The 24545-nt window shown below is 48.8% G+C and overlaps 1 protein-coding gene across 3 annotated transcripts in view; it reads right to left on the reverse strand.

Annotated features, from left to right (window-relative positions):
- ASTN2 (astrotactin 2) overlaps positions 1-24545 on the reverse strand; it is a 323200-nt gene that overhangs the window by 260917 nt on the left and 37738 nt on the right. For 2 of the 3 annotated variants that reach the window (XM_039720164.1, XM_039720166.1), the window contains exon 2: positions 8120-8307. In XM_039720164.1, coding sequence (XP_039576098.1) covers positions 8120-8305 — 186 coding nt within the window. In that variant the 5' untranslated portion in view covers positions 8306-8307. Of the gene's footprint in view, positions 1-8119; positions 8308-11689; positions 11716-24545 lie in introns of those variants that run through there. The other variant, XM_039720165.1, reaches the window with a different exon arrangement.

The following is a 24545-nucleotide window of genomic DNA, read 5'->3' on the forward strand; positions in this document are numbered from 1 at the left end:
GAAGGGTTTATCTGCTCAGACAGTTTCACATCAGCTGAAACTAAAGTGTAAGTGGTTTTGGGGAGGATATAGAAAGTGTTGAAGAGTAGAAACATTTCATTCTGACACTTTCCTGAACAAAAAGCGCTCTGCCTTTTCACGGCATCGCAGTGCCTTGTGAAACCAAGTCCAATTTATTTTTAAATGGGAAAAAAAGGAAAGCCCAAACTGAGAACAAATATATTTCTGGGGACAAATATGATACTGCATTTCATCCTGTCTTTAACACTTTACTCCCATCTTCGGGCTTCGCCAATCAAATGAGAATTCAGCCTTTTGTGGTGCTGTAATGGAACATCTTTCACAACCACCTTGAAGCTGTTCTGCATGAGGTTGGGCACAGTTCACCTTCACACGAGCCAGCACCTGACACCAACAGCGCTTGAACGGATGCAAACATTTCCAGCTCACATTCAAACACGAGTCACAACTGAGAGCAGTGAGAACTGCAGATAACACAAGGTTTGAAAGAAAAAAAATAAAAGGCGTTTCGCTGCTTGTCTCAAGACCAGCCCAGCTTTCAAGCCCACAGGGATGCGAGAGCTGGGTGAGACTCCTCGCCCTGGGTCAGAGCCCATATTATACCAACAGAAAAATGGAGATTATAATGTTCCTGCTGGGACTAAAGAGTGTCAGGCATCCCCCAGCACAGCACAGCCTCACCAGTGAGGAGACAACACCCTCCACCCTGCCAGCATTCCCAGGAAAACAGTCTCCATTGTGAGGTACTACCTCGGAGCCAGGGGCCACCCACACCCAGCCATCACTGGAAAAGGCAGCATCCACAGGAGTTTTCCTGGAATAACATTTCCTGACAATTTTAATGCCATATGTACTTTGGAGCCTGGCAGTTTAAAGCAATTAGATCCAGGCTGGGAGCTGCAAAGTATTTCTGTGTTTACATCAATGTTTCAAAGGTACCAATCCACTACTCCCAGCACTTTACACACAGGATTGGCACGGGGCTCTCACGTGGAATTGCTCTCTCCAGGAGCCCAGCAGCTCGGTGAGAAGCAACCTGTGGAGGAGAGAAATGGAAACCAGGAGCTGAGGCAGAGCCACCCTACTGAAGCCTGGATTTCCATCTGCTTGTCCCACCCTGGGGAAAGAAAAAAACACCACCAAAAGGTCAGGCACCAGCTACACCCTGCAGTGCTGTGGATGCGAGTATTTTTCCCAGACAGATGGTGGGAAGGGGAAGAGCGAGGAGGAGGAAGGAAGGGAACAAGTTCAAGACAAGCCTCTGAGATCAGCAAACTGATAAAAATATCCTCACAGTGCCTGGCAGCACAGAGGGACCCGGCCTGGGGGTGAAGGCAGGCACAGAGCGTGTCCCACCCCATGCCACAAGCTCACACTGCTCTGTGCTCCTCACCCCACTCCCAAAATCTTCTCTCTGGCATTTTTTTCCTGCATCTCCTCACGACTTCACCATCCTCTTTCCCATCTCTCACACCCCCTGACAACCCTGGCCACTTTTCCAATGGGAGTTTTTAGGTTTTCCCTTCCGTGCTTGATTCTCAACACGTCGAGGCTGGGGAAATCTTCTCAGGCTGTAAATCCCTCCCACACCCTCGATGCCATCTGCAAAATCCAAACCCCTTCCAGTGTTTCCCATGGCTGCTTTTCCCCCCAGTTTTCAATTGCTCTGGGGATGAGATGAGAAAGTTAAGTTTGCTGCTCAGTTCAGATGAACTGAGAGTATTTATTCAGCCTTTCTTTATCAGAGATGCAAATTAAACACTCCAGTTACATATTTTAACACAGTGGGGTAGAAAAAGTCTGATGGAGAGAAAGCCATAGAGGGTCTAATGTATTCACTGGAGCTAAGGTGGAAAACTGAGAGACTGGTGAAAAATTATTAGCATAACAGGTGCCATTGTCACAAAAGTGACAATTTGAAGACAAATCCCCCAAAATTAATTCCCTAAATATCAGAGCACATCATTAACTACATTTAGTCCCTGTTTTATACCAGCTCCGCAAAGGAGATTGGAGAGGAGGGGGAAGGTGGATGAAAGAGGCTCCTTCTCCCAGACAGCAAGGAGTTGGTTAATGGCACATTAAAATGGAAATGGAGCTTGGAGCCAAAGCATGTCCCATGCTGGGAAAGAACAGATGCCACCACAGTGTCAGGGTGAGAGGAGTGGGACTTCCTTCCAGCACGGACCAGCAACAACTCCTCTGTGCCCCAGTTCCAGTGCTCCTGCAGGACTGGTGGCTTCAGCTTCCAGCTGGGCTGAGCTGCAGCCCCCTGAGCCAGAGCCTGCAGGCACTCAGCCCCTCTGAGCCAGCAGGGTCCCACCAGTCCCTCAGGAACCCTGAAGAAGCTCAGGAAAGAACTGAGGGCCACCTTCAGCAGCGTGGGAGGATTGGTGAAGGTCTGAGGATTGCTTGGTTTGCCATCAGCACGGAGCCTGCAGCTCCCATCCCCATCCCGGGGATTTGGGGATGCTTGTCCACCTCCACAGCAGGGTGGGCAGCTCCTTCTCCTCTCCCCAGATGTGATTCTCACACAGGGACATGCTGAACCCAGGGGTTTTAGAGCTTTTCTTTTTGGTTTTGTTTTTTTAATAAAAACAGCTCATTGGAGATCAATTTAGCTTTTTAATACCTTTCAGATAAGAAAATCTGCTGCAGCAGCAATTCTCTCCCTATCTTAATTAATTTCTAAACACATCACAAGCTGGAAGTGCATGTTTGATGAATCTGGTTGACCTCCTGGTGCAGAAATGATGACACAGATGTTGTGCCTTCTTCACTACCTCATTACTCATGTCACACCAGGGTTTTTTTTTTCTCCCATTGAGCTGGCTGACAGGAGCTCCAGTGCTGCCATCAGCAAGACAAGCTGCAAGGAGCCAGAGGAAGGCTTGAGCAAGGTTTTGCATCTCTGGAGAAGCCAGGTCCACTGGTGCTCCAGCGATCCCACAGGACACAGCAACATACAAGGGAGGGAACAGAATCCACTGGGAAGTTTTGCACCAAGGAGGACAAAATACTGCAGGGTAAGGAAATGAGAAACCCCACAAAGAATGGCCAATCTGAGGGGAATGCTGGGGCTGAAGGAGCCCCAGTGGGGATGTGCCCAAAGCCCACAGGATCTGGAGTCACCCAGAGAGCTGTTTGCTGGGGACAATGGGAATCAGCCCAGCTCTGAAAAGGGTTTCAGCCTCCTCTCCCCTCCCATTCAAGCTGGCACAAGCCCAGTTGCACTGGAATGATATTATCCACCTGTGGGAAGGAGAGCAATCATAGAATAATGGAATGGCCTGGTTGGGAGGCAACTTAAAGTCCATCCAATGCCACCCCAGGGACACCTTCCACTGTCCCAGGCTGCTCCCAGCCCTGTCCAGCCTGGCCTTGGGCACTGCCAGGGATCCAGGGGCAGCCACAGCTGCTCTGGGCACCCTGTGCCAAGGCCTGTCCACCCTCACAGGGAAGATTATTTTCCTAAAGGTGATCACAGCTCCTAAAAGCTTACTTGCTCTTGGAGATTCCTTAAGGAGCTGGAGAGCTGCCCCAGCCTGAGGCAGCCCCAAGGACGGGGCCCAGGACACACCAAGGATGCACTGGGGCACAGGATTCCTCCCCAGCTCCACCTCAGAGCAGGATGTGAAAGCAGAGGGAAGACTTTAAAAGCACAATTTACACTCAGCTCAGGGGCTGATGGAGCACAGGACCAGCAGCTGATCATTAGGGAAACATCAGGATGTATGGGAAGAAGAAGAAAAAAGGAAACTCCACAAATACGAGTTGAAGAAAACCCTCGGGGAGACCTAGAAGGCAGCAGGTAACTTGTCTGCTGCCAGCACAGCCAGCAGAAAGTGGGCATTAAAAATAAAAAAACAGTAATTTTTTTTTTTTATATAAAGCAGCCTGATGAGGTCTGGTCACCTTTTACTCCAGACACCTTAGTGGTCCCTTGCAAGGTGATGGCATGAGATGCAACAAGGCTTTTCTCATGATCACTCTCCAAAACTCCAGCTTATTTCTGCTGGAGCAGAAGCAGCACAGAGCACATTTCTAAACCTCCCAGTTTGCAGGGATGGTCCTGGCTCTGCTATCCCATACTAGAGAGATTTCTTTTTTTACTGGCATCACTCACAAGAGAGGAAATTCCATCAATCCACCAGCAGGATGGGATGGGGCTTTGCTTTCTCTTCCCAAACCTGCATCCCCACACTCACAGGGTACAATGGCCCTAGTGATGTCTGATCAAAGGGTCAGTGCAGAGATAAAACCTCTGTCCCACCCCTCCACCCCTCTACCCCTCAGGGCCTTACAAACAACCCCTTTTTAGCCAAACCCTCCAGACATGGCCCAGGGCTGCATTTAGCACCACACAAAACAATAATTAAACTGCGACACAAGTCGGTGGGGAACAACAAAAAGATAAATCTCTCTTATGTTTTGTTAAATTCAGCAATTTACAAGGCTGGAATAATTAGTGGTTTAAAATGTTTTGACACAAGCAGCCCCAATAATCATGATAAATCATATCAGGCATATGCCCAGATCCTTGAAGTGACAGATGACAAACAGAGCAGTGACAAGACGCTCCATCACACAGGGAATCATTGAGTTAATGGAAGAATTATTGCTTCTGAAATCCACTCTACTCCCATTGTGGGGAACATTCCAATTTATCAAAGCCAAATGAACATTAATTGCTGCAGCCTGGTAAGTTTTCGAGCTGCTGTGACCTTCATTGAATTTTAATCCAAAACAGATAAGATTTACTTCCACACAACAGGAAACAACACAATTAAACCCAAATGACAGCTGAGATTATGGTGAAAAAACACAACAGGCATAATGACAAAAATATTGATTCCTTTCTACTTGACACTGTGCTTAAAAAAAGGGTAAATAAATAAAATCTTGCATTTGCATATTTGTTTTTCGTTTTCCTTTATCCCTTCTTTTCATTTGGGAGACAAATTTCAGATGCTCAAGCCAAGAGGAAATGGGTGGCAGAGAGTAATGGAGACTGAATTCCCTTTAACTGCAGTAATTAATGTTATGTCTCATTGGGGAGAGATTAAGAAAAAACAGTTAGGAAAGGAAAAAAAATAAAAATTAAGTATTATCTGGCTGTCAAAGATGCCCTTGAGCTCAGGTAGGGAGGCATGAAGAGGGTGACAGTCAGTCAGGGCTTTGCAGGGGTAGGTGGTGGCCACAGGGACCATGGCCCTGCTGCACTGGGAGCAAACCAATCCCAAACCAGGAAGCCATGGACTGACAGCCAGAATCACTGGAAGGAGGAATAAACCCAGGATTTGCACCTCCCTGGAGCCCCCGTGCAGCACAGAGGGGGTCTTGGCTTTAGAGGCAGAGCAGGAGCTCCCAGCCAGGCCATAAACACCTTCAGAAATCCAACCAGCTCCTGGCTTGGAGATGTCTCACTGCCCAATAACTGTGCCAAGTGCTCCCTAGGAGAGGGATTAACCACATGCCCCAGGCAAACCTTCCCCAGCTCCTATAAATCACCTGGAGCATGAGGACAGAGGTAAAAGCAAGTGTTAGAGCTGCTTCAAGGAGATGAAGGAAGCACTTTGCCATGTCCCCTCCTGTCCTCTGGGGAGGGATGCTGGGCTGATGATGGACAGGGCACACAGAGCCTGAATGCCAAGGCAGCACTGGGGTGGGCTGGAATCATAGCAGTGATGGTGGTTTAGTTCATGGAAAGCACACAGGAGACATTGGGCTCCGTGGGAGGAAGAGGAAGGAAAAGTATTTGGGAAGGAGGGCACAGGTTGTAACCTGAGGCAAAAAGGGATAAGGGCATAGAGGGTGTGGGGACAGGAGGGGGACCCAGGGCCCCCCTGTGCCAAGCACAGCACAGCCAGGGAACCCCATTGCTGGGTCAGGAGAGCTGAAGTGATGGGGGCCCTCCGGGATGTGCTCCAGCAGGGGTCAAGAAAGGAAATAAAGGAGGGGGAAAGCAGCCCGGGGGACATGGGTTAAATATTCCACCCAAGAAACAAATAGCTGTGCCCATTTTATTTCCCCTGCAGAGCTCCATGAGGCCTCAAGGAAGGAAAAAAAAAAAAAAAAGGCAACCAACCAACAAAACAGAATCATCTTTGCTGGTAACTCAAAACTTGGCTTGGGTTCACTCAAAAAGTTAATGAACCTTCTGAAAAATCTGGGCAAAGTTTCAAGCCTGTGCTGCAGTCCTGACCCAGGGAAGGGATCTGCAGGGCTCCTGCCTCCCCAGGGACACATGTGCAGCCTAGACCCCATCCCAGACCCAGATCCATGCCCAGGACCTCAGCTCCTGCTGCAGGGAATGTCAGGATTTATAAAGACAGTGGAGTTACTGCTGATTGTGTGTGGCAGGAACAACTCCTTCTGTCCTGTTGCTTTTGCAGGAGGGAAAAGAGGTACAGAGCAGGAATTAACTCTCATAACAAAGCCATGGGTGCTCCCAAGCCACTGGCAAAGCACATCTTCCCTGGCTAAACTGGGATTAGAGGGCAAACCCATTCCTGTGACATTCCTGTGACATGGCCAGCAGTGCTGTCAGCTCCATCCCCCGGCACTGCTGCTCCCCCATTCCGAGGTGCAGCAAAGGAAGGCTCTGGCCAGGAGCTTCTCAAAGGAACTTTCAAGCATCCACTCACTGCAATCATCTCTTGTATTTTAGAGATCATCTTCAGCAAGGGCTGAGGACCAGGAATGAATCTCTCCCTGCTACAGAAAATCTGCATTTCAAGCAGGAAGCACCAGGCTGCAGAGAAAGTGTCACCCCTTAGACACAGGACAATTCTCCAGGGCTCAGGTTTGCCACAACAACCAAACATTCCCATACTCAAACCTCCTGCCAGGGATGGAGCTTTTCAGACCCACACATGCTGCACTGTTTTCTTTCTTTGTTGTCTCTCACTTACATTTTCAGGCTCATTTTCCAAGTGTGAATTTCTAACCTTTTCCCCCTCTCCAGCACCCCCTCACATTAACAATTCATCAGGACATAAAAACATTCCCTATCCAACTCAGTAAGATGCAGCCCCCAACTCCTTTCCCCTCTGGCATCCAGCATCTTATCTTGCCCAACAGCCTTAATGCAAAGCCTCTCTTCCTTCTCACATGTATTCAGTGCCAGATTTAAAGCCCCACTGACGAGACACTCAAAAAAACAGTGTAAGTTTAAGTTGTAAAAGCCAAATAGCTGCTTGTTCAAATAAAAAAAAAAAATATATATAGATATATATATAAAATAAAATATTTGTGCAGCCATTGTCTCTCTTCCTCCTTCCAAAACTAAGGGCAGAAGCTGTGGAGATGACCCAGAATCTAAGAGATGAACAGGTTCACCTTTTGCAGGGTTGCTGTGTGGGATCTTCAGGCCTTAAAAACTTGCTTTGGCAAATACGTGGCATGCACACACACTGGATATACCAACCTAACTTTTTTTTCTCTGTATCTTATCCCAATGGGATTGAAGGGACAGTACACTAAATCCCATTTTACAGATGGAGCTCTAAAACACGGAGGAACCATGGATCAGATCCAAACACGTAGGCATGCACCTCATATGATACTGAAACTTTAAAAGGCAGCACAGCACATAAACAGTGCATTATTAAAAGGTCACAAACACCCCAGATGGAGACATTCAAAGCACTGGATCATCTTTTTACTTTTAGGTCGGGGTTGTCCTTTGCAAGAAATGCTGCAGCCCTTACTCACTTCAAAGATAAACTTCAGCTTCAGAAAGAAGTAGCCAAGCCCACAATCTTGCCTTTGCACTATGCCCAAAGACAAAGACCAAGCAGAAATACTCCACTGGCACCTCACCACTTTCCAGCACAGAGAGGAGGAACTACAAGGATCCTTGTTACCCTCCCAACAGCTTCTTCCTCACACTCTTTTGCCTTGTTTCATTTTCTCAGAAGATCAAGCACTGTGTTGTTTTTTGCTTGGTTTTCCTGGCCCATTCAAACACATTTCTCCCTGTCTGAAGACCCAACCAAGAAGAGACACCAACATCTGCAAACCAGACTCACCACCCTGCTCCTCACCCCCCTCCTCCAAGGGGGTCCCTCCATCCCCACCCGCAGCCGGGACTCACCATGACTGAGATATGAAGGATGTGCATCTGCTCCTCCACGATCTCCGAGGGCTCCTGGAGGCTGGGTGGGGTGGCCCTGGAGAGCTGCTCAGCGCTGCTCATGGACACGTGGAAGTAGAGGGTGCCATTCTCCAGCCACTGCTGCTTCCAGTGCACCAGTGAAATGTCCGACACCGTCCCCGACATCTCTGCAGGACAAAACACACAGCTCAGGGTCAGCTTTCTCCACAATGCCCAAAGGTGTTGTTCCATATTATCAAGGAAATTGGGATTTTTGAGCCTTACCCCCAGAACTGCTTCTATTTAATTTTAGCTTCTACCTGCTACTTTCCTTATATATGAACAGAAACGTTTGTCTTCTTTAATAAAAATCAAGGGGCTACAGAGTGCCTAGGGATTTCTAGAGTAGGAAGGCAAGGACAGCAAATCACACAGGATGCCCTAAACCTCCTGTGGCTTTCCCAGGAAACAGGCTGGAAGGAGCTCCCAGGGAGCTTTAGCCAAGCCCAAGGGAGTTTCATGGCTCAGGGAGGCCACTCAGTGCCAGACAAGGCAGTGTGCAGACACCAGTACACATTTTGCTGGCATTTACAATGGAAACCTCCCTCCAGCCGTGAGGCAGCAGCACAGCTGTATTCAATAGGGACACTCTCAGCACAGACTGTGAGCTCCAGCAACAAGGGAAAACCTCCAGGCTTGACAAATATCTATTGACATTGGAGCTGCAGCTGTCAGTCACCTCCTGCAGCTTCTGGTGGTTTTACATCCCACCCAATCCTGATTTACAGCATGGGCACCCTGGCACACACACCAGCCTTCCCTGACCTAAGGCACTGCACTGAATTGGGGGTCTGGAGACCCCAAAGGGCACCCCCAGACCTGCAGACCTGTGGAGGCAGCAGCTCCCAGCCTCAGCTGCAGCTCCTGAGTGGGCCAGGAGCACTGAGAGCTCCACAGCTGCCCAGCACGCTGCACACAGATCTCTGCAGAGAATGGGTTTGGCAGCTTGGCAGTTGAATCAAAACCAAAAAAAAAAAAAAAATACTAGTACAAAATGAGCCAAAATATTTCTCCTTCCACCACATCTTTTTTTGTGTTTGTTTTTCCATTTCCAGTATAAGCAATGGGAAGCAAGGCAGGTCTTCTTAGTCACTGGGCCCACAGCTTCAGCAGCTTTGAGGAAGACCCAAATCCAATTCCCTCCTATTTGGGGAGAGACCAGGTGTGACAGCCCCTGACCCCCCGTCTGCAGGTGTGTCTGCCCCAGAATAGTCAAGAACACAGGCTCAGGTAATTTTGGTACCTCAGAGGGAACAGAGACAAGGTTCTCTTCCTTCTCCTCCACCTTGGCTGCAGAGGGTCAGTGGGGAGGACAGCACTTGCTCCTCTGCAGGCAAAGCAGCCAGGGAATGCTGGTGGCATTCTGCATTTCATTACTCTGAGCCCAGCTGGGCAAAAGCACATCCAGTTCCAGCTCCCAGTGGAGAGGAAGGAAGGACCAAGCCCAGCTGAGGCTGTCCTGAGGGGCCACCCACACCTTGCAGGACGCAATGCTTCAACAAGACACTTGGGAAGTGAGCAGCCACTCAGGCTACAAGACCTGACACTTGCACTTCTACAAACCCAGCCTAACAAAAAAACCTCTCAATCCTCCAGGAACAGTTTTTCTCACCCCTGAAATCAATATATTTTCCAGGAGCAAGCTCCTGGCTTCCCAATGTGGATCAAAAGAGAGCCAGCCAAGCTCTGATGGAGAAGAGCCCATCACATCACAGGTCCTGCAGGGCTGAGGGCAGGGCCAGGGCCACCCCATTACTGCCAGATCCCTGATTCAGCACTCACTGGTGACACTCCAAGCCACCACTGTGTCACCTCAATCTCACCAGAGGGGTTTGCTCATTGCCTCTACGCCCCCAGCACTGCACCTTCCTTATCCCCAACCCCTGTGCACACCTGAGCACTCAGAGAAAAACCAAACAGCTCCTGACCACACCTGGATCCATCAGGAGCTCACTCTTGTGCTTGGGAGGGGGTGCACGAGCTCTCTGTCACATCCCTGTCACTGCCCTGACATCCTGCTAATGACCCTTCTCTCTCTGACAGAAAAGGCACTTTGCTGCAGCAAATCAGCAGCAAGAGGCTCTTGCTTGTACTCTGGGAACTGTAAATCACGGCAGCCCTGCAGCTCCTTCAGGACCTGGGAACATCATGGAAAGAATCCTGTGTCTCTCCCCTCCAAGCAAAGCTCAAGCAGAAGGTTTCTTATTGCAGTAAAAATAAGAATAAAATGAGAGAAATATCAAGGCTGCTTAATTGCAGTCATCTTCCCAGCAATACTTCAAAGGTCTGTACTGAAAAGCATCTCCTTGTCTAATTAAAATCAAAACAAATGTTACTTTTAGGAGCAAAGGCACTCACTCAGCTTTGCAGCAGAAATCCAAGATCTTCCTCAGAGGCAAACAGGCCATGGGAGAGCAGGGAAGCATCAAGGGAAAGATTCTGTTATGCAAAGCCATAATCTTAATTCTGTCCAGAGGGACAGTCACCCACAGGAGGGGATGATTTACAGTATTACACACTCATCACACACATATCCTGCAGCAGACCTTTCTCCTCAGCAAGGAGCTTATACCACTCAGCCCCCAGCACAGAGCACATGGATGCCACCAGGACCCCACTGCTGCAGTTCCAAAGGCTACATCATATTAGGGAAGCAAGGAAAAATCCTCCAGGGTCAACCTTTCTCCAATTTTTTTCCCTTACACACACATTTTTGCATGGGATGTTTAAAAGGATCACAGAGAACATTTCTCAGGAGTTCTGAAATATAGGCAATTTTTTGGATTTTAGCCTAGACTGAAGATAAGCCTGTTTCATTTTCAAAAGGTCTCTTCCAAAAGTAGAAACTTCAATTTAACATTCATTTCACAATTTTAAGCAAACCCAGCAGCCAGGAAATTTGTGACAAACACGGACTTGCCAAGCCTGGGTACCCATTCCCACACACTTATAAACACTTGTGTGCTTAAACTTTCATTTCAGGGCACCTGGTTATTACCCCAGCACCCCCAGGACAACACGAGCCTACAATCAGATTCACCACTCACAATAAAAATATTTCAAATAAAAGCTTTTTCAAGCACTGTAGCTGCAGAATCCCTCAATCCCCAAACACAAGGAAGTTTTTTGGCCTCATATACCTGACACTAATATTCCACTGCCTGTGTTTCACTGGACACACATTGTCACTCCACTATCTGCTGTAGTTACAGCAGTGAAAACCCGTCCATCAGACAGAATGTAATAGTCTGCAGCAAGATTGCCTGTTATCAGAGCTTTCAAAAGCTTTTGGAACAAATTAAGGGCATTCCTGCACCAAAACTGAATGAGATACAGTTAAGGTTTTAAATGTGCAGCAATGGAAAAGCACTTGTGGTCTGTAACTGTTAAAAATCTCAGTATCTAGCGGATGGGGAGCTATCAGATGGGGTTCAAACAGCCCTTTGTGGGTAAAACACCAAGTAAAACAGCCAAACAGATCATCAAACATCTGCCATGCCACCTTCCTACCTGCTCGCTGTGCTCAGCAGAGAGGAGACAATGAAGAAACAAAGAGGATCCTCCTTCCCCAGAGCAGCAGCCAGACTTCTCCCTTCCCCTGCTCAAAGACCCCAGGCAAGCACCAGCTCCATCCCAGAGCAGGGGCCTGAGGAATGTCCTCTCCCCAACACCAGCACATATCTCTCCCCTCCCAGCCTCCCCAGGTGCCTCTCCAAACCTTCACAATTGCCATCATCTCCCAGCACACAGCTCAGCCAAGCCTGTGTGCAGCCCCCACCAGCCTTTGGTACCACCTGGGGATGGTCTGAAAGTAAGAAAAAGACACACAGAGCATTTCTGCCTTTTCTGCTCTTCCTTAAGCTCTGTGCCTTACACAACTTCCACAGTCTTTAACATTTTCCTTGGAAATCAATCATGCAATCCAAACAAAACTCTTCCCAGGGCTCAGCCTCTGACCTGGGCTCATGCCCATCTGCAGGTCACCCATCCAGGACAAGACAGGGGACAGCAGTGACCACAGTAAAATCCCTTCCAACCAACTCTCTAATCTCCTTTTTCCCTTTGCTGTTGCTACAACCCTTTCATATAAACATTTCATTGAAATCTTCAACTTGTATTACAATCAAACTTAAAAGCAAAGGGGACTAAATGCATTTGGTTGGGAACCAAGACGATTCCCATAAAAGCAGATTATGCTGACGTGATGAATACAAAATGAAACAGCCGATATTAAAGTTGCAGGATTGTTACTCCATGCCTTCAGGCTCCTGGACACCCTACCCATCTCCTCCCTCCTCTCCCCCTCGGTCTCACTGAAGCCAGGTACAGCTTTTTCACCTCTGCCTTCTGCAGGGCAACCTGCCAGGCTTGAAACATTCACCAGCTCTCCCCAGCCCAACCTTATGCAGTGCCTCGACATTCACCACTTCTGGGGAGGCTGAAGCCCTGCCTTATCTGTCATGGTGTTTTACAAAGCCTGTGTTGTATTTAATTGGCTTGTTCTTGCTAATCTACCATGATTATTGTATTTTTATTTCATTCTTGAAGGCCATTATTAAAATAAGCCCTTTTGCTTAGAGCAGTTCATCCCCACAAGGTTTCCCGCCCCCAGATATCCAAACCCTCCTGGTGCTTCCTCCAGGCTCCCCAGCACTGCTCAGACCTGCTGGGCACCTTTCCTGTCAGCACCAACTGCTCGGGGAGATGGGTGAGGAGCCACTGAGTAATTTCCAGTGCACAGATCCAGGCTCCTCTGGCCTTCTTCCTCCCCACCTGCTCCATCCCAGCAGGAGCTGCACCCCGCAGCCAGGCTTCCTCATCCCACCTGCACAACTCAGCATCCTAGCCTGGCAGAGGAAAAGCTGGAGATTTGGTCAGTGGTTGTATTTCCTTTTAGAGAGACACAATTCCAGCTTGTGCCCCCTTCTTCCACGCCCCTCATCCTGCCACCCCATTCCATCTGCTGTTCCTCCAGGGGCTCTCCTGAGTTAACGTTCTCCAGAGGCACCAACCTTGGATAAAGTGTTAGTTTAGAGATTCTTCAGTGCTAGCTACCACTTATGCTAATAAAGCAAATTTATGCAGAAAGTCATAAACAGAGAGCTCTCCCCAGTGCCCTTGCCAGCGCAGGATTGCTCCCTGCGGAATAGATTATCACACTCAGTGCAGACTAGTTCCAAAATTACTCTAGAAATGGGGCTTCCCCCATGCTCCCAGGGGGGCTATTCTGCAGTCAAACAGGCCCTAAGAGTTCTAAGAGTTTGGGTCTTTTGGTGGCAATGTGGTGGAGTTTTTTATCCGAATCATTAGCTCAGGTTTTTTTATTCCCTTCCCCTCCACTCCTGTTCCTTCCCTTGCACACCTCCTCCCCTGCTCCCCCCTCACAGAGCTCCCTGGGGCAGCACACAAACGCAGCTGCAGATCATAAAAAGTAATAGAGAAGCTCAGAAATTTAAGAAAGGGGAGGGGGGAAAAAGAGATGACAACCTCTCTCTGATCATCTCCTTTCACAGCCCCTGTCTGTGAGAACACAGTGCTGCACCTGCAGGGCATTTCAGGGGTGGCTGTGCATGGACATACAATCAGGGAATGGTTTCACTTAGAAAACCCCTCTGAGATCACCGAGTCCAGTCGTGATCCCAGCAGTGCCAAATCCAAGGCATGGTGCTGGAAAGAGGAGGGCTAGAGACAGACCCCAGGTCCTGGGGTGGTGCAAGGGGGGTCCCCCTGGCACCAAGTGCAGGCTGGAGCACTCTCTGCATTCACTGCCAGCAGCACCACACACCTGACCTTGGATAGGCCAAATAATATTACAAATCAAAGGCGACTCTGACGAGAGGAGAGAGAATGATGCATCTGACTTTATCATTAGAAGGTTAAATAATTATTTTATTATAGTATGTATATTATATTTAAACTGAATCGGCTTTGTACTCACTTTTATTTATAACAGTACAGAATTGCACTCATCTTTTGATTCTCTCGTGACTGTCCCGCGACAGTCATACACACTCAGTCTTGGCCCTGACAGGCCAAGGGAACAAAACATCCTCACTTTGGGTAAATAACCTTGATATTGCATTCTACTTTGGCACAACAGAGGCACAGCAAGTGATAAGAATTGTGTTTTCTCTTTCTCTGATGTTTAACCTTCATATTGCATTCTACTTTGCACAGCAAGTGATAAGAATTGTGTTTTCTCTTTCTCTGATGTTCAGAGAATGTGAAACCCAGAAATATTCCTGGGAAGAATTGTACCTTGCTTTTCTCTATGAAGAGAATGTGTCAACAAAATGGGAATTGCAGTAAAGGGAGTTTGGCTGTTTTCAAGCTCTGCTGGAAGGACAAGAACAAGCAGCTGGGTTCAGGCATGCTCCTGGGACCAGTCACCTCAAAACCACAGAGATGTGGGAGGAACTGAGCTGCCACCAAAGGGGTCACAACAACCAAAGCAATGTGACTGAAGGTGAGGGCAGAACCCAAGCTCAACAGGAACCCAAAAAACAAGAAAACCTCCTCGGTTTGGATGGAGAGCTTGCAGTCTGCATCACCCAGGAGATGAGCCAGGATGAGCAGGGAGGGCAGAGTCAGCCCCTGCAAACTCTCCAGACAACCAGAGGGTTGGGCTGCTCCAACTCAGCTCTCTTGGTCTTAGCTCTGGAGCTTTCTGCACCATCCCCACATCCCTTTGGCCTTTCTAATCCCTGGCTTTAGGGTCCCTGAACACATCAGGGAGCGGATATTGATTTGCCAGATCTGAGTCTGATTCCAAACCCCAGAGAAGCTCAGCACACTGCGTGCTCCTGCAGCTGCTTTGATTGCAATTCAGAGATATTGATTTGCCAGTGCTGCCCACAGATCTGAGTTTGATTCCAAACCCCAGAGAAGCTCAGCACACTGCGTGCTCCTGCAGCTGCTTTGATTGCAATTCAGGCTCCAGCACATTACCCTTATTTATAATGCCAGGACTTCCGTGTGGTGCCTCAGGCACTCTGAAATTATTACAGGGCCCTTTGACTTTCAATTCCCTTCCATTCAATTCCATCTTCACCTGTCAGCAGAGGCTCCCCCTGGCCAGTGGTGGGAGCCAAAGGCAGACAGTGCTGGAATCTGATCTTGCAGGAATTGCTGGCACATGGATGAGACCTGAGTTCTCCGTTGGAATGAGAAGCACCAGGTATGGCAGAGCAAGGGGGAGAGCACTCCTGGGTGAGGCTTTCTCAGAGAGAGGAGATACCAGGCTTGGAGCAGCACCAAGGGTGCTCAGCCACAGCCCCTCCAGGGTGTGATTGGGCACTGGAATGCTCTGCCCAGGGAGGTGGAGTCACCATCCCTGCATGTATTTAAAAAAAGCCTGGACATGGCACTCAATGCCATGGTTTAGTTGATGAGGAGGTTCATAGGTTGTGCCGCATTCACATTCTCTGAAAAATCCCTCCACCCAGGATTTTTCTCCTGGGAAGCTGAGAAGCCTCAGAGAAAAAGAAAACAATTCTTATCTCATTTGCTTCTCCTGTGTTGTGCTCCTTTGGAATGTGTTTAGCGATTTTTTACCCACAGGTGATTGTTTCATTGGGTTCTGCTGTGAGTTGTTTTCACTCTTTGGCCAATCAGGGCCAAGCTGTGTCAGGGCTCTGGAGAGAGTGACCAGTTTTCATTGTTATCTTTTTAGCATTCTGTAAGTATCCTTTCTGTATTCTTTAGTGTAGTTTAGTATTCTTTAATATAATATAGTATCATAAAGTTATAAATTAGCCTTCTGAGAACATGGAGTCAGATTCATCATTCCTGCCTTTGTCCGGGCAAATACAACAAATACCCCGCAAATACAACAAGGTTGGACTTGATGATCTCAAAGGTCTTTCCAACCTAGTTCATGCTGGGATTCTGTGATGCTGCCACAAGGAACAAGCAGGTGAAGGAATGGGACTTCAAGCATCAGAGCCCCTCCTTTGTACATTCTGCAGAGGTGAAGGCCAGGGTGCCAGAGAGATGGGTGTGAAGGAGGTGCCTTGATGCATGGATGGATGAGGGCTAGAGACAGCCTCCTAAAGGAGGATTTTGCTCTTCTTCCCCAGTCCCCACCCCTCTGTTAAGGCATGGGAGTTTTCTTTAGGGTTTTAGCAAAAACCTCAAGCTTTGCCACTTCTCTGGAGCCTTCTGGCTCACCGAAGAGAAGTGCAGGATTTACTTTTGAAGCAGCACCTGAAAGCACAAGGAAGAGAAAAGAGCCAACTCTGTCCTCATATCACAGGAGAAAGAGCTGCTGGTCCATGAGAGCTGCAGTTCTGGCAATGCCTGGAGAAAGCTGGGACAGTTCTCTGTTCCCAGTCACTCCAGATCCTCAAATCCAACAGACAGACCTGATAAATGGGGAGAAAAAAGTTCTACATAAAAGGCACAAGCATCATTTTGTGATGGTCCAACTCTCAATCTCTGTTAAAGAAATCTGTGTCTTTGATGGTGAAGCTTTTCTGAAGGTAACAGGCACACAACACGGGCCCACTCTGTGCTCAGGGTGGATTAAGTGAGACACGTTTTCATGCAGACTGTGGGGATTTCCTGGCTCAGAAAACCCAGTGATGGGCAGGGAATGAACAGATCTGCTGTATCAGCACAGGCAATGAGCCCTGCATGGGCCTGGCCTGCCCTGCTCCAGGTGCCACACGGGTCACCTCTCCTCACTGCCCAGCTCTGCGTGGGACTCCAGCCTGTGTGAAAACCCAGCCTGGCTCCTGCAGGACCACTACAAGCCTGAGAGGGTCTATTCCCACCACACATCCAGAGGAATGGCCTTTGAAAGCCTTCACAAGGACCTGGATAAGAAAAAAAGCCCTATTTAATCCCCAAGCCGTGGCAGAGCTCAGCCATTTGTGCCTCTGATGACACCAGAGCTTTGCTTGGAGCCTGAATGGATCTGAAGTGTCCAGTGACACAACCATGGGCTGCTGGGAAGAGCTGCTGCCTCTGATAACCACAAACTGGAATTTTCACTGCAGCTGAGGGATCACAGGGCAGGGGCACAGGGCAGGCATGGTGCATCACCTGCAGTGGCAGCACACAGTTCCCAGGTGCACAGAAAGTGCTGGCACATGGAAACAGAGCAAAATGGGATCTGCTGGATCATAACACACAGAAGGAGAGGGAATGAGCCCAGTCAGCCCCACCTGCCTGCATTGCTGCTGCTTCCCTTTCCTGGGCACCAGGAGGGCTGGGGTGGGGATGCCTTTTCCCAGGACAGCCTCAAGCACAGACACCATGGCAGTGGAGCAGTGTCAGGGTGGCACTAGGTAAGGGTTGTGCAAAGGGAAAACATTTAGAAAGCCAGCCCTACAGCCTCTTCCTTGTGCAGGTAACAGCAGCAACAGCAATTTTCCCTTTGTCTGTGAGTTTCTGCAGGAGCTGGGAGCAGGGCAAGGGGAGCCCAGCACAGCAGGGTGGGCATCAGGGCACAGCAGACCTGTCACAAAGGGACAGAGAAGGAACATGCTTGTCTTCCCTGCAAGCTGTGACAGGAGCAGAAGGGCAACATGACCTATTCAGGTGATTTGAAGAGTGTGGCAAAGCCAGGCAGGCTCCAGGACAAAGCAGGGAGCTGCATTTGCTTTACAGCTGCCGAGGAGCAAGCACCAGCCCCAAGGGCTGAGCACAGCTCTGAGCTCCATTAGAACCAGCCAAGAGCTTTATAAGTCCTCTGCATTTTTAAACCTCTCTTTGGGAAACAGACCTCTTAAAATGATAAGGCAGTTTGATAGCTCAGGGCTCTGCTCAGACTGTGAAGTAATTTTTCTACAGTGGTTCCTCCATGGACCTGCCCTCCCAAAGGGAGGTGGAACAGGCAGAGGAGGAGGAGAAAACAGGAGAGAGGAGGTCTGGTTGCCTTCTACAAACACTAAGACAGTTCCACCTGCTGAGAGATGGATGCCCTTTTCCATGGAGAAGGAGCTGGTTGGGTATTTTCAGAAGAGGAAAAAAAGCAGCTAGTGGATTACTTGGGATCTTCTGCCTCTGTGCCACCTGGAGCACCAGGTGGGTGCATCCAAAGCCAAATAGCCTGAAAATTCTGGGTATCCCCTTGCCCAAAAAGGCAAAAATATCAGTTACCAGCAGTGCCCAGCTGCTGCTGCCCCTCCACCTGCATCATGATGGGGGGCTCCTTCACTCACAGGGTCCCTTCTCTGCTGTCAAGGCACACATCCACAGTGGTTGCCAAAGGATTAAGACTCTTACCTCTTCTCCAGAACAGGCTCTTGAGTGCTCATTCCCTGAAAACAAGCTCCCCTAGAGCCTGCCAGGTACCCAAAGTACCACTCAAGAACCCAGGTTTGTCTGGGCTGCTCAACAAACCCCAAATCCATCTTACCTCTTCTCCAGAACAGGCTTTTGAGTGCTCATTCCCTGAAAAGCCCCTAGAGCCTGCCAGGTACCCGAGGTACCACTCAAGAACCCAGGTTTGTCTGGGCTGCTCAACAAACCCCAAATCCAGCTCGTACCTACAGAAATGAGTTCTTGCAACCTCACAGAAAATTTGTTTCTCTCTGAGCCTATGACACCTTAACCCAGGAGCAAACTTGCATGTTTATCTACCCCAGCAGCCAGCATGGTTCCCAGGACACTCCAACAGGAATGGCCCAGAGTGTCCCAGCCCAGGACACTCTGACAGGAATGGCCCAGAGTATCCCACACTCCAACAGGAATGGCCCAGAGTGTCCCAGCCCAGGACACTCTGACATCCTCCCACTCGCCAAGCACCACCAGAGTTCTGCAGGAAAGAAGCCCAGCAAGGGCTATGGGAGAGCAGACTGCTGCTCCTGAAGATGCCATCCCAGGGTGCCAGAGCCCTGTGAGCAGGACAAATCACCTGGGCAGCCTCAGCCTGGGAGCCAAGGGCTGCCCCTGGAGGCTGCAAACCCTCAGGCTGCCAGAAGCAAAAAGATTTACTGAGATTAGCTGTGAAAACTCTCACCTCTCTCTGGACTGACTCCCACTGCAGTGAACTCAAAGCAGCTGATGTAAGAGCACAGCAGCTGCAGGGCTCAGAAAGTGGCATCGTAAGATGAGGAGATGGTAAAACCCAAAATAATAAAAGCAACCAAATTTATTAAGACTTCTCAGAGCCTGGGAGCAAAACAATTTTTCCCCATTTAAAAGCGGAAAAGGCATAAGAGAAGCTGAGCAATTTGTCAGAGATTGGAAGCAACAAAGTGGCAGAGACCAAAGCCTGAAGCAGACACCACACACAGACACCACCCGGCCACCCCATTCCAGCCTTTTTCCTGCAGCTTCCCCAGCAGGAAAGGCTAATCCATGTCATTATCTGGTTCCTCCACCATTAGATCCAACAGCAGCATGGTCTCATTTGCTGTCCTAACAAGAGCCTCAGTGAAAGCTGTACAGGAGCTGCCCAAAAAGGGACACCTACACCGAGACAGAAGAGACACAGAACATTTTTCCCCTTGATCTGCATACACAAAGGTCATGGGAAAGTGGCAGAGGGGGATGAATCCTGCAGCCTCATTAGAGGGAAAGAAACTGTTTCTGCAAATAATTGATTTCTAAATTTATCCCCTAATTAAATAGGTTCCCTGGACGAATCTGCATGCAGGATGCAAGGTGATGATTTAGTGCCTGGCTTCCTCCAGGAACGCATCAACACATGTTTGCAAATTGTCTCTGTGCCAGACTGAAAGGAAGGGTGATCATCTCCCCACACCCACTCTCCTGGGCCCCTCCTGACACCTGGAGCCTGGGCACACCTGGCTGAGCTCCCTCTGTGCCAGGTTCATCAGAGCCAGGGCAGGGACAAGGATGTTTGTCACTGGTCCCCATGCTGCAGAGCAGGGCACCCACCCCTGCTCACACCCTGCCCCCTTGGGAGGCCAGCCAGAGGGGATTTTGACAGGCAGCAGCTGTAAAACTCCAGCAGGACTGGAAATGCACTGCCCAAACTCGGCACGTAGCGTGGCAAGAATGAGAAACATTATCTCCAAAACACGCTCTTGCTTCCTACATCAATTCCACGGCTGTTCCTGTCTAGTCGCTTTGACTTTTTCCTACAGACACCATCAGCTAATAAAACCTCCAGAGACGGATCCTGGGATAAAACCAGGCTACAAGCTCTGCAAAAATTAAGCACATTTATCACTCTTCCACGGAGAGCTCCTTTTGGAAAGCAGAGAGCCCTGATGCTCTCAGACAAGCATCAAAGGGTTTGGGACGCGGAAACTCCATGTTAGCTTGAAAAGACGGGGGTGGCAAATGTCCCTGCTGTGACAGAGCCCTGGTAATTAACTCCTGCTGCCTGGGACAGTGAGCAGAGCCCACAGCCTGTCCATCTTTGCTGGATCAGAGCTCTCCCTGCCCAAAAAAGAGAGGCACTTGCCTGAATATTTACACACTGTCCTCTCTCTGGAAGCAGCAGCAGCAGTATTTTCCATCCCCTTTCCTTTCCTCCCCACAAGGTCATTTGTGCACTGGGTGTACAGGACAACCTTCCTTCAGCACTTTGATGCTGAGTCTTCAGGATCTACAGATGTAATTGTCCCCCCTGATGTCCCACACGCTGGGGTTCCTGCTCCTGGCATGTGAGGCGCACAAGGATTAAGCCATAGGTTTAGATTTAGACTAAATATTAGGAATTACTTGTTGTTGAGGGTGCCCAGAGCAGCTGTGGCTGCCCCTGGATCCCTGGCAGTGCCCAAGGCCAGGCTGGACAGGCTGGGAGCAGCCTGGGACAGTGGGAGGTGTCTCTGCCCATGGCAGGGGTGGAATGGGATGATCTTTAAGGTCCTTTCCAAAACAAAACATTCTATAATTCTGTAAGTGCAGCCTAGAGATGCTGTACAGTGCCCACCCCTGTCACACTGAGCAGATGTGATTTTTCTTCCCCCCACCTCCCCTGAAAAAGTCTTCAAAACTGGAGCATCTCGTGGCATTTTGGATTTCTCAACATTTGTGGATGAAAACCACCTTATTAAGCGAGTTCTCCATCAAAAAATCACTACCACAGATGGAGCTCAGGCCCTAACCTACTTCTCCACTCAAAAAATAAAAAGCCATTAGGTGGCTAAATACTTTAGGAACTGTGTCCCTTCATCTTCCTGCTGTGGTTTTCCGTCTGTAGCAGAGCATCCTCCTTTATAAATTGCCTCCGAGAGCCTCTGATCTCGTCTAAAAGAAAACAATATTATTCACAGGATGGGAAAGAGATGGAAGAGAGCTAATTAGTCCTCGTACAGAGGAGTTTGCAAGATATGACATTTAAATGAAGAAGCCTGATTTTCAGATGGTGGTGCTAATATCTTCATGCTACGTCACTGTTTTTTTTTCTTCTAGAGGTGCTTTGCTCACCTTGAGCATTTTTAAAGGCAAAAAAAAAATGCTTTAGGTACCAAAGCAAATTCATAATCAAGCTCTCCAGCACTTTCTAACCTGAGCAAGTTAAAACCCTACTAAAAGCAGAGTCCTTGAGGCCCTGTTCCCCAAGGATGTGTGCACATAAAGAAAGGAAAATGTGTGGTTATTAGAGTTTAGCTTTATTGTTTCCAAAAAACACACTGAAGATTGTGTTTATGATTCTGGAGAAAATAAAAGCCTCTCTCCAATTGTTAAAATAGTGAACATGAGATACTCCAGCGACTTCTAAACAGTCAAACTGCACAGCACTCTCTACTTGGATTCCAGAAAAGTCTGTGCAAGACTGAGAATGAGCCTGAGTAGGGATAGGAGATAAACCCACACCTCACCTTAGAGCCAAAGGAAGCAGAATTAGCTTATACGGTCATAAGTTACATGGAGGACATGAAAACAGTTCAAAACTCATTGCAAAATTCCATGAGGGCCAGTTTTGTTGGCTTTCAGATACATCCTGGTCTCTGAATGATCAAATCCCCTTTGAAAGCCAGACTTCAGCAAGAGGATAATTTAGATACACTCCAAACCAAACAAAAAAGTAAAATCTTAGCTGGAGCTTTCTCTCTGGACCTTGCACAGGCTTCTGGCAAAGTCTTCCCCACACTTTCTGTTCACACTTTCAGAGAGCTTCTCCTGCCCCACATCTCTACCATGCTGAAGGTCTGCAGGGAAGGGTTTGTATCCATCCAACAGCATTGCCCAAAAACCCAACAGCCTTTACCACTCTGCCCCTCCACCTTCAGCCTGGAGGAAGGACAACCCACAGGGTATTTTTTTTATCCCCCTCCTTTAACTATTACCAAGACTCTGTGAGGTTATGAATTATTGAATGGAGCTGTCTCTGCAGTTTAGGATGATGATGATGATGGAAGGGAAATGCAGGCTGCAGAGGGGCCATGTCCCCAGAACAGGAGCAGGGCAGGGAGCCAAGGGCCACGTCCAAAGGGATCCTTACCCAGCTACTCAGTGTCTCTGCCCATCCATCAGAGCCTGACACCTGCCTGGCACAGGGGGATCAAATTCATCTTGGAGGAAGCCATGGGAAATACACCTTCCACAGAGAAGGGAGGGAAACTCCTCACACACTGTTCATAACCCTGCACCCCACTCGAAAACCCTGGACTGAGACCCTCCTGGCCATGCCTGCTGGATAACCTGGACTGGCTGACCTGGCAGAATCAGGTCTTCAGTACAAGGAAACAGACTGGGGGTAGGGATGGAAAAAGCCAGTGAGGACAGAGATCCTGAGAAGGTGGTGACAGAATCCAGCCTCCAGACAATTTCACAGACACTTTCTGGAAGGTATTACTGGCAGCTTTAAAACAACTTATTAGTATGGGCCTCTGGGGCTTGCAATAAAAACCAAGATGTATTTTTCTCAGGTTAGATAGATGGCTGAAAATTAAAGGAACAGCCTGAAAAATTATGTCAATTCCACCCATCCCTATGTGTACATTTACTTGCAAGCTCCTCAGATGGGGGGGTCAGCACCAGGCAGGGGAGCTGCAGCTGCCTTCATCCCAGCATGGGATAAGCATGCAAACCCCATCCTCCTCCCAAACCCACCTTGCTGGTTAATGGCTGCATTCCAAGAAATGCATAACAACACTGATCTGAGTCTTAAACAGTTTCAAAGAAACACCAAATTCAACACACACAGCCAGATCTTCCGGTTGAGGCAGCACTGAGTGTCCAAAGTAACTCCACAGTTTCTGTGCATCCTGCTCCAGAAACACAATCCAGAACTGATCAGAACAGGGGAGTTTCCAGGGTCACACTTTATCATCTTCTATATATTTCTTCTGTAGGTCTCCTTCTGTGCCAGAGCATATGCCACAGTTGAGATAGCCACAATACACAGAGTACCGTGATACAATTTCAGAAAGCTTCAACCCATACACAGTAACACCCCAACACATCAGAGGGCTTCAGGCATCTGCCCATACAGAGTAACACAGCTTCAGAATGCTGCCAGTGTCCAGCCTTCAGGTTCTTCAGCCCAACCTTTTATCCCCCTCGTGCTCATGCACTGCCCCTGTGTGCCCTCTGTTCCTTTGTGGTTGCTCAGCACACCTGGGCACTCCATGGCTCATTGCTGTCAGTGCTGCTCACAGCTGTGCCACAGGGGATGAGGCTGGGCCAGCCCCACCCCAATCACCACAAACTGTGCCTGCACTTCTGGAAAAGGCCATTACCAAAATAAGCATCCTCCCCCTAAAGATGTGAGTTTTATTAACTGAATTCTACTTGGAAAAAGCTGAGGATCAACTTTTCCTGCAAGAGTTTCACTGTTATGGCCAACATTGGCCATCTATTCGCCCCTATGGCCATCACATCACACACTACACTGCCACCTGCACTCAGGGTTAAGATCCTCATTTTAACCCCAGAAATTAAAAGCATTGTGTCTCCAGAGGTCCATACCAGAGCTCTGCTTGTTCCCAGCCTGCCCTTCACCTCCACAAGATCGCCAGCTCATCCCCTGCCTGTGATGGCAATTGATCTGGTCCCTGCTTGGCTCACAAATCCTGCCTGCTCGCTCTTTTTTTCACCCTGGATATTAAGGGAAGGAAATATCTGGATCTATTTGAAATGAATTATACTGCAGTAATTGCAGCTCCTATAGGGCAGTATTAGGTCAAACTGCCCTTTTTGTGCTGTGTCTCAAGCACTGGAGATGATGAATGGGCTCATTTTCCACAGGGCTGGATGCTCACAGCTCCAGGTGAAGCCCACGCAAACCACAGATGCTCATTGCTCCAATACCACAGCTCCTGCCAAGCCCTTCCTTTAATAAAACATCCAAACTCACACTGTACAAACACAATTCTGGCACACGTTCCTTGCCACTTGTTGTCACCATCCCATGGGTCCTCAGCAGACGGTGCCATCCCCACTGCTGTCCTCTCCAGGCTGCACTTGACTGCTTAAGAAATCTGTGCCACTGTCGCCC

This window comes from Passer montanus, unplaced genomic scaffold (assembly GCF_014805655.1).
Source record: "Passer montanus isolate IOZ18808 unplaced genomic scaffold, ASM1480565v1 scaffold43, whole genome shotgun sequence".
Classification (NCBI taxonomy): domain Eukaryota; kingdom Metazoa; phylum Chordata; class Aves; order Passeriformes; family Passeridae; genus Passer; species Passer montanus.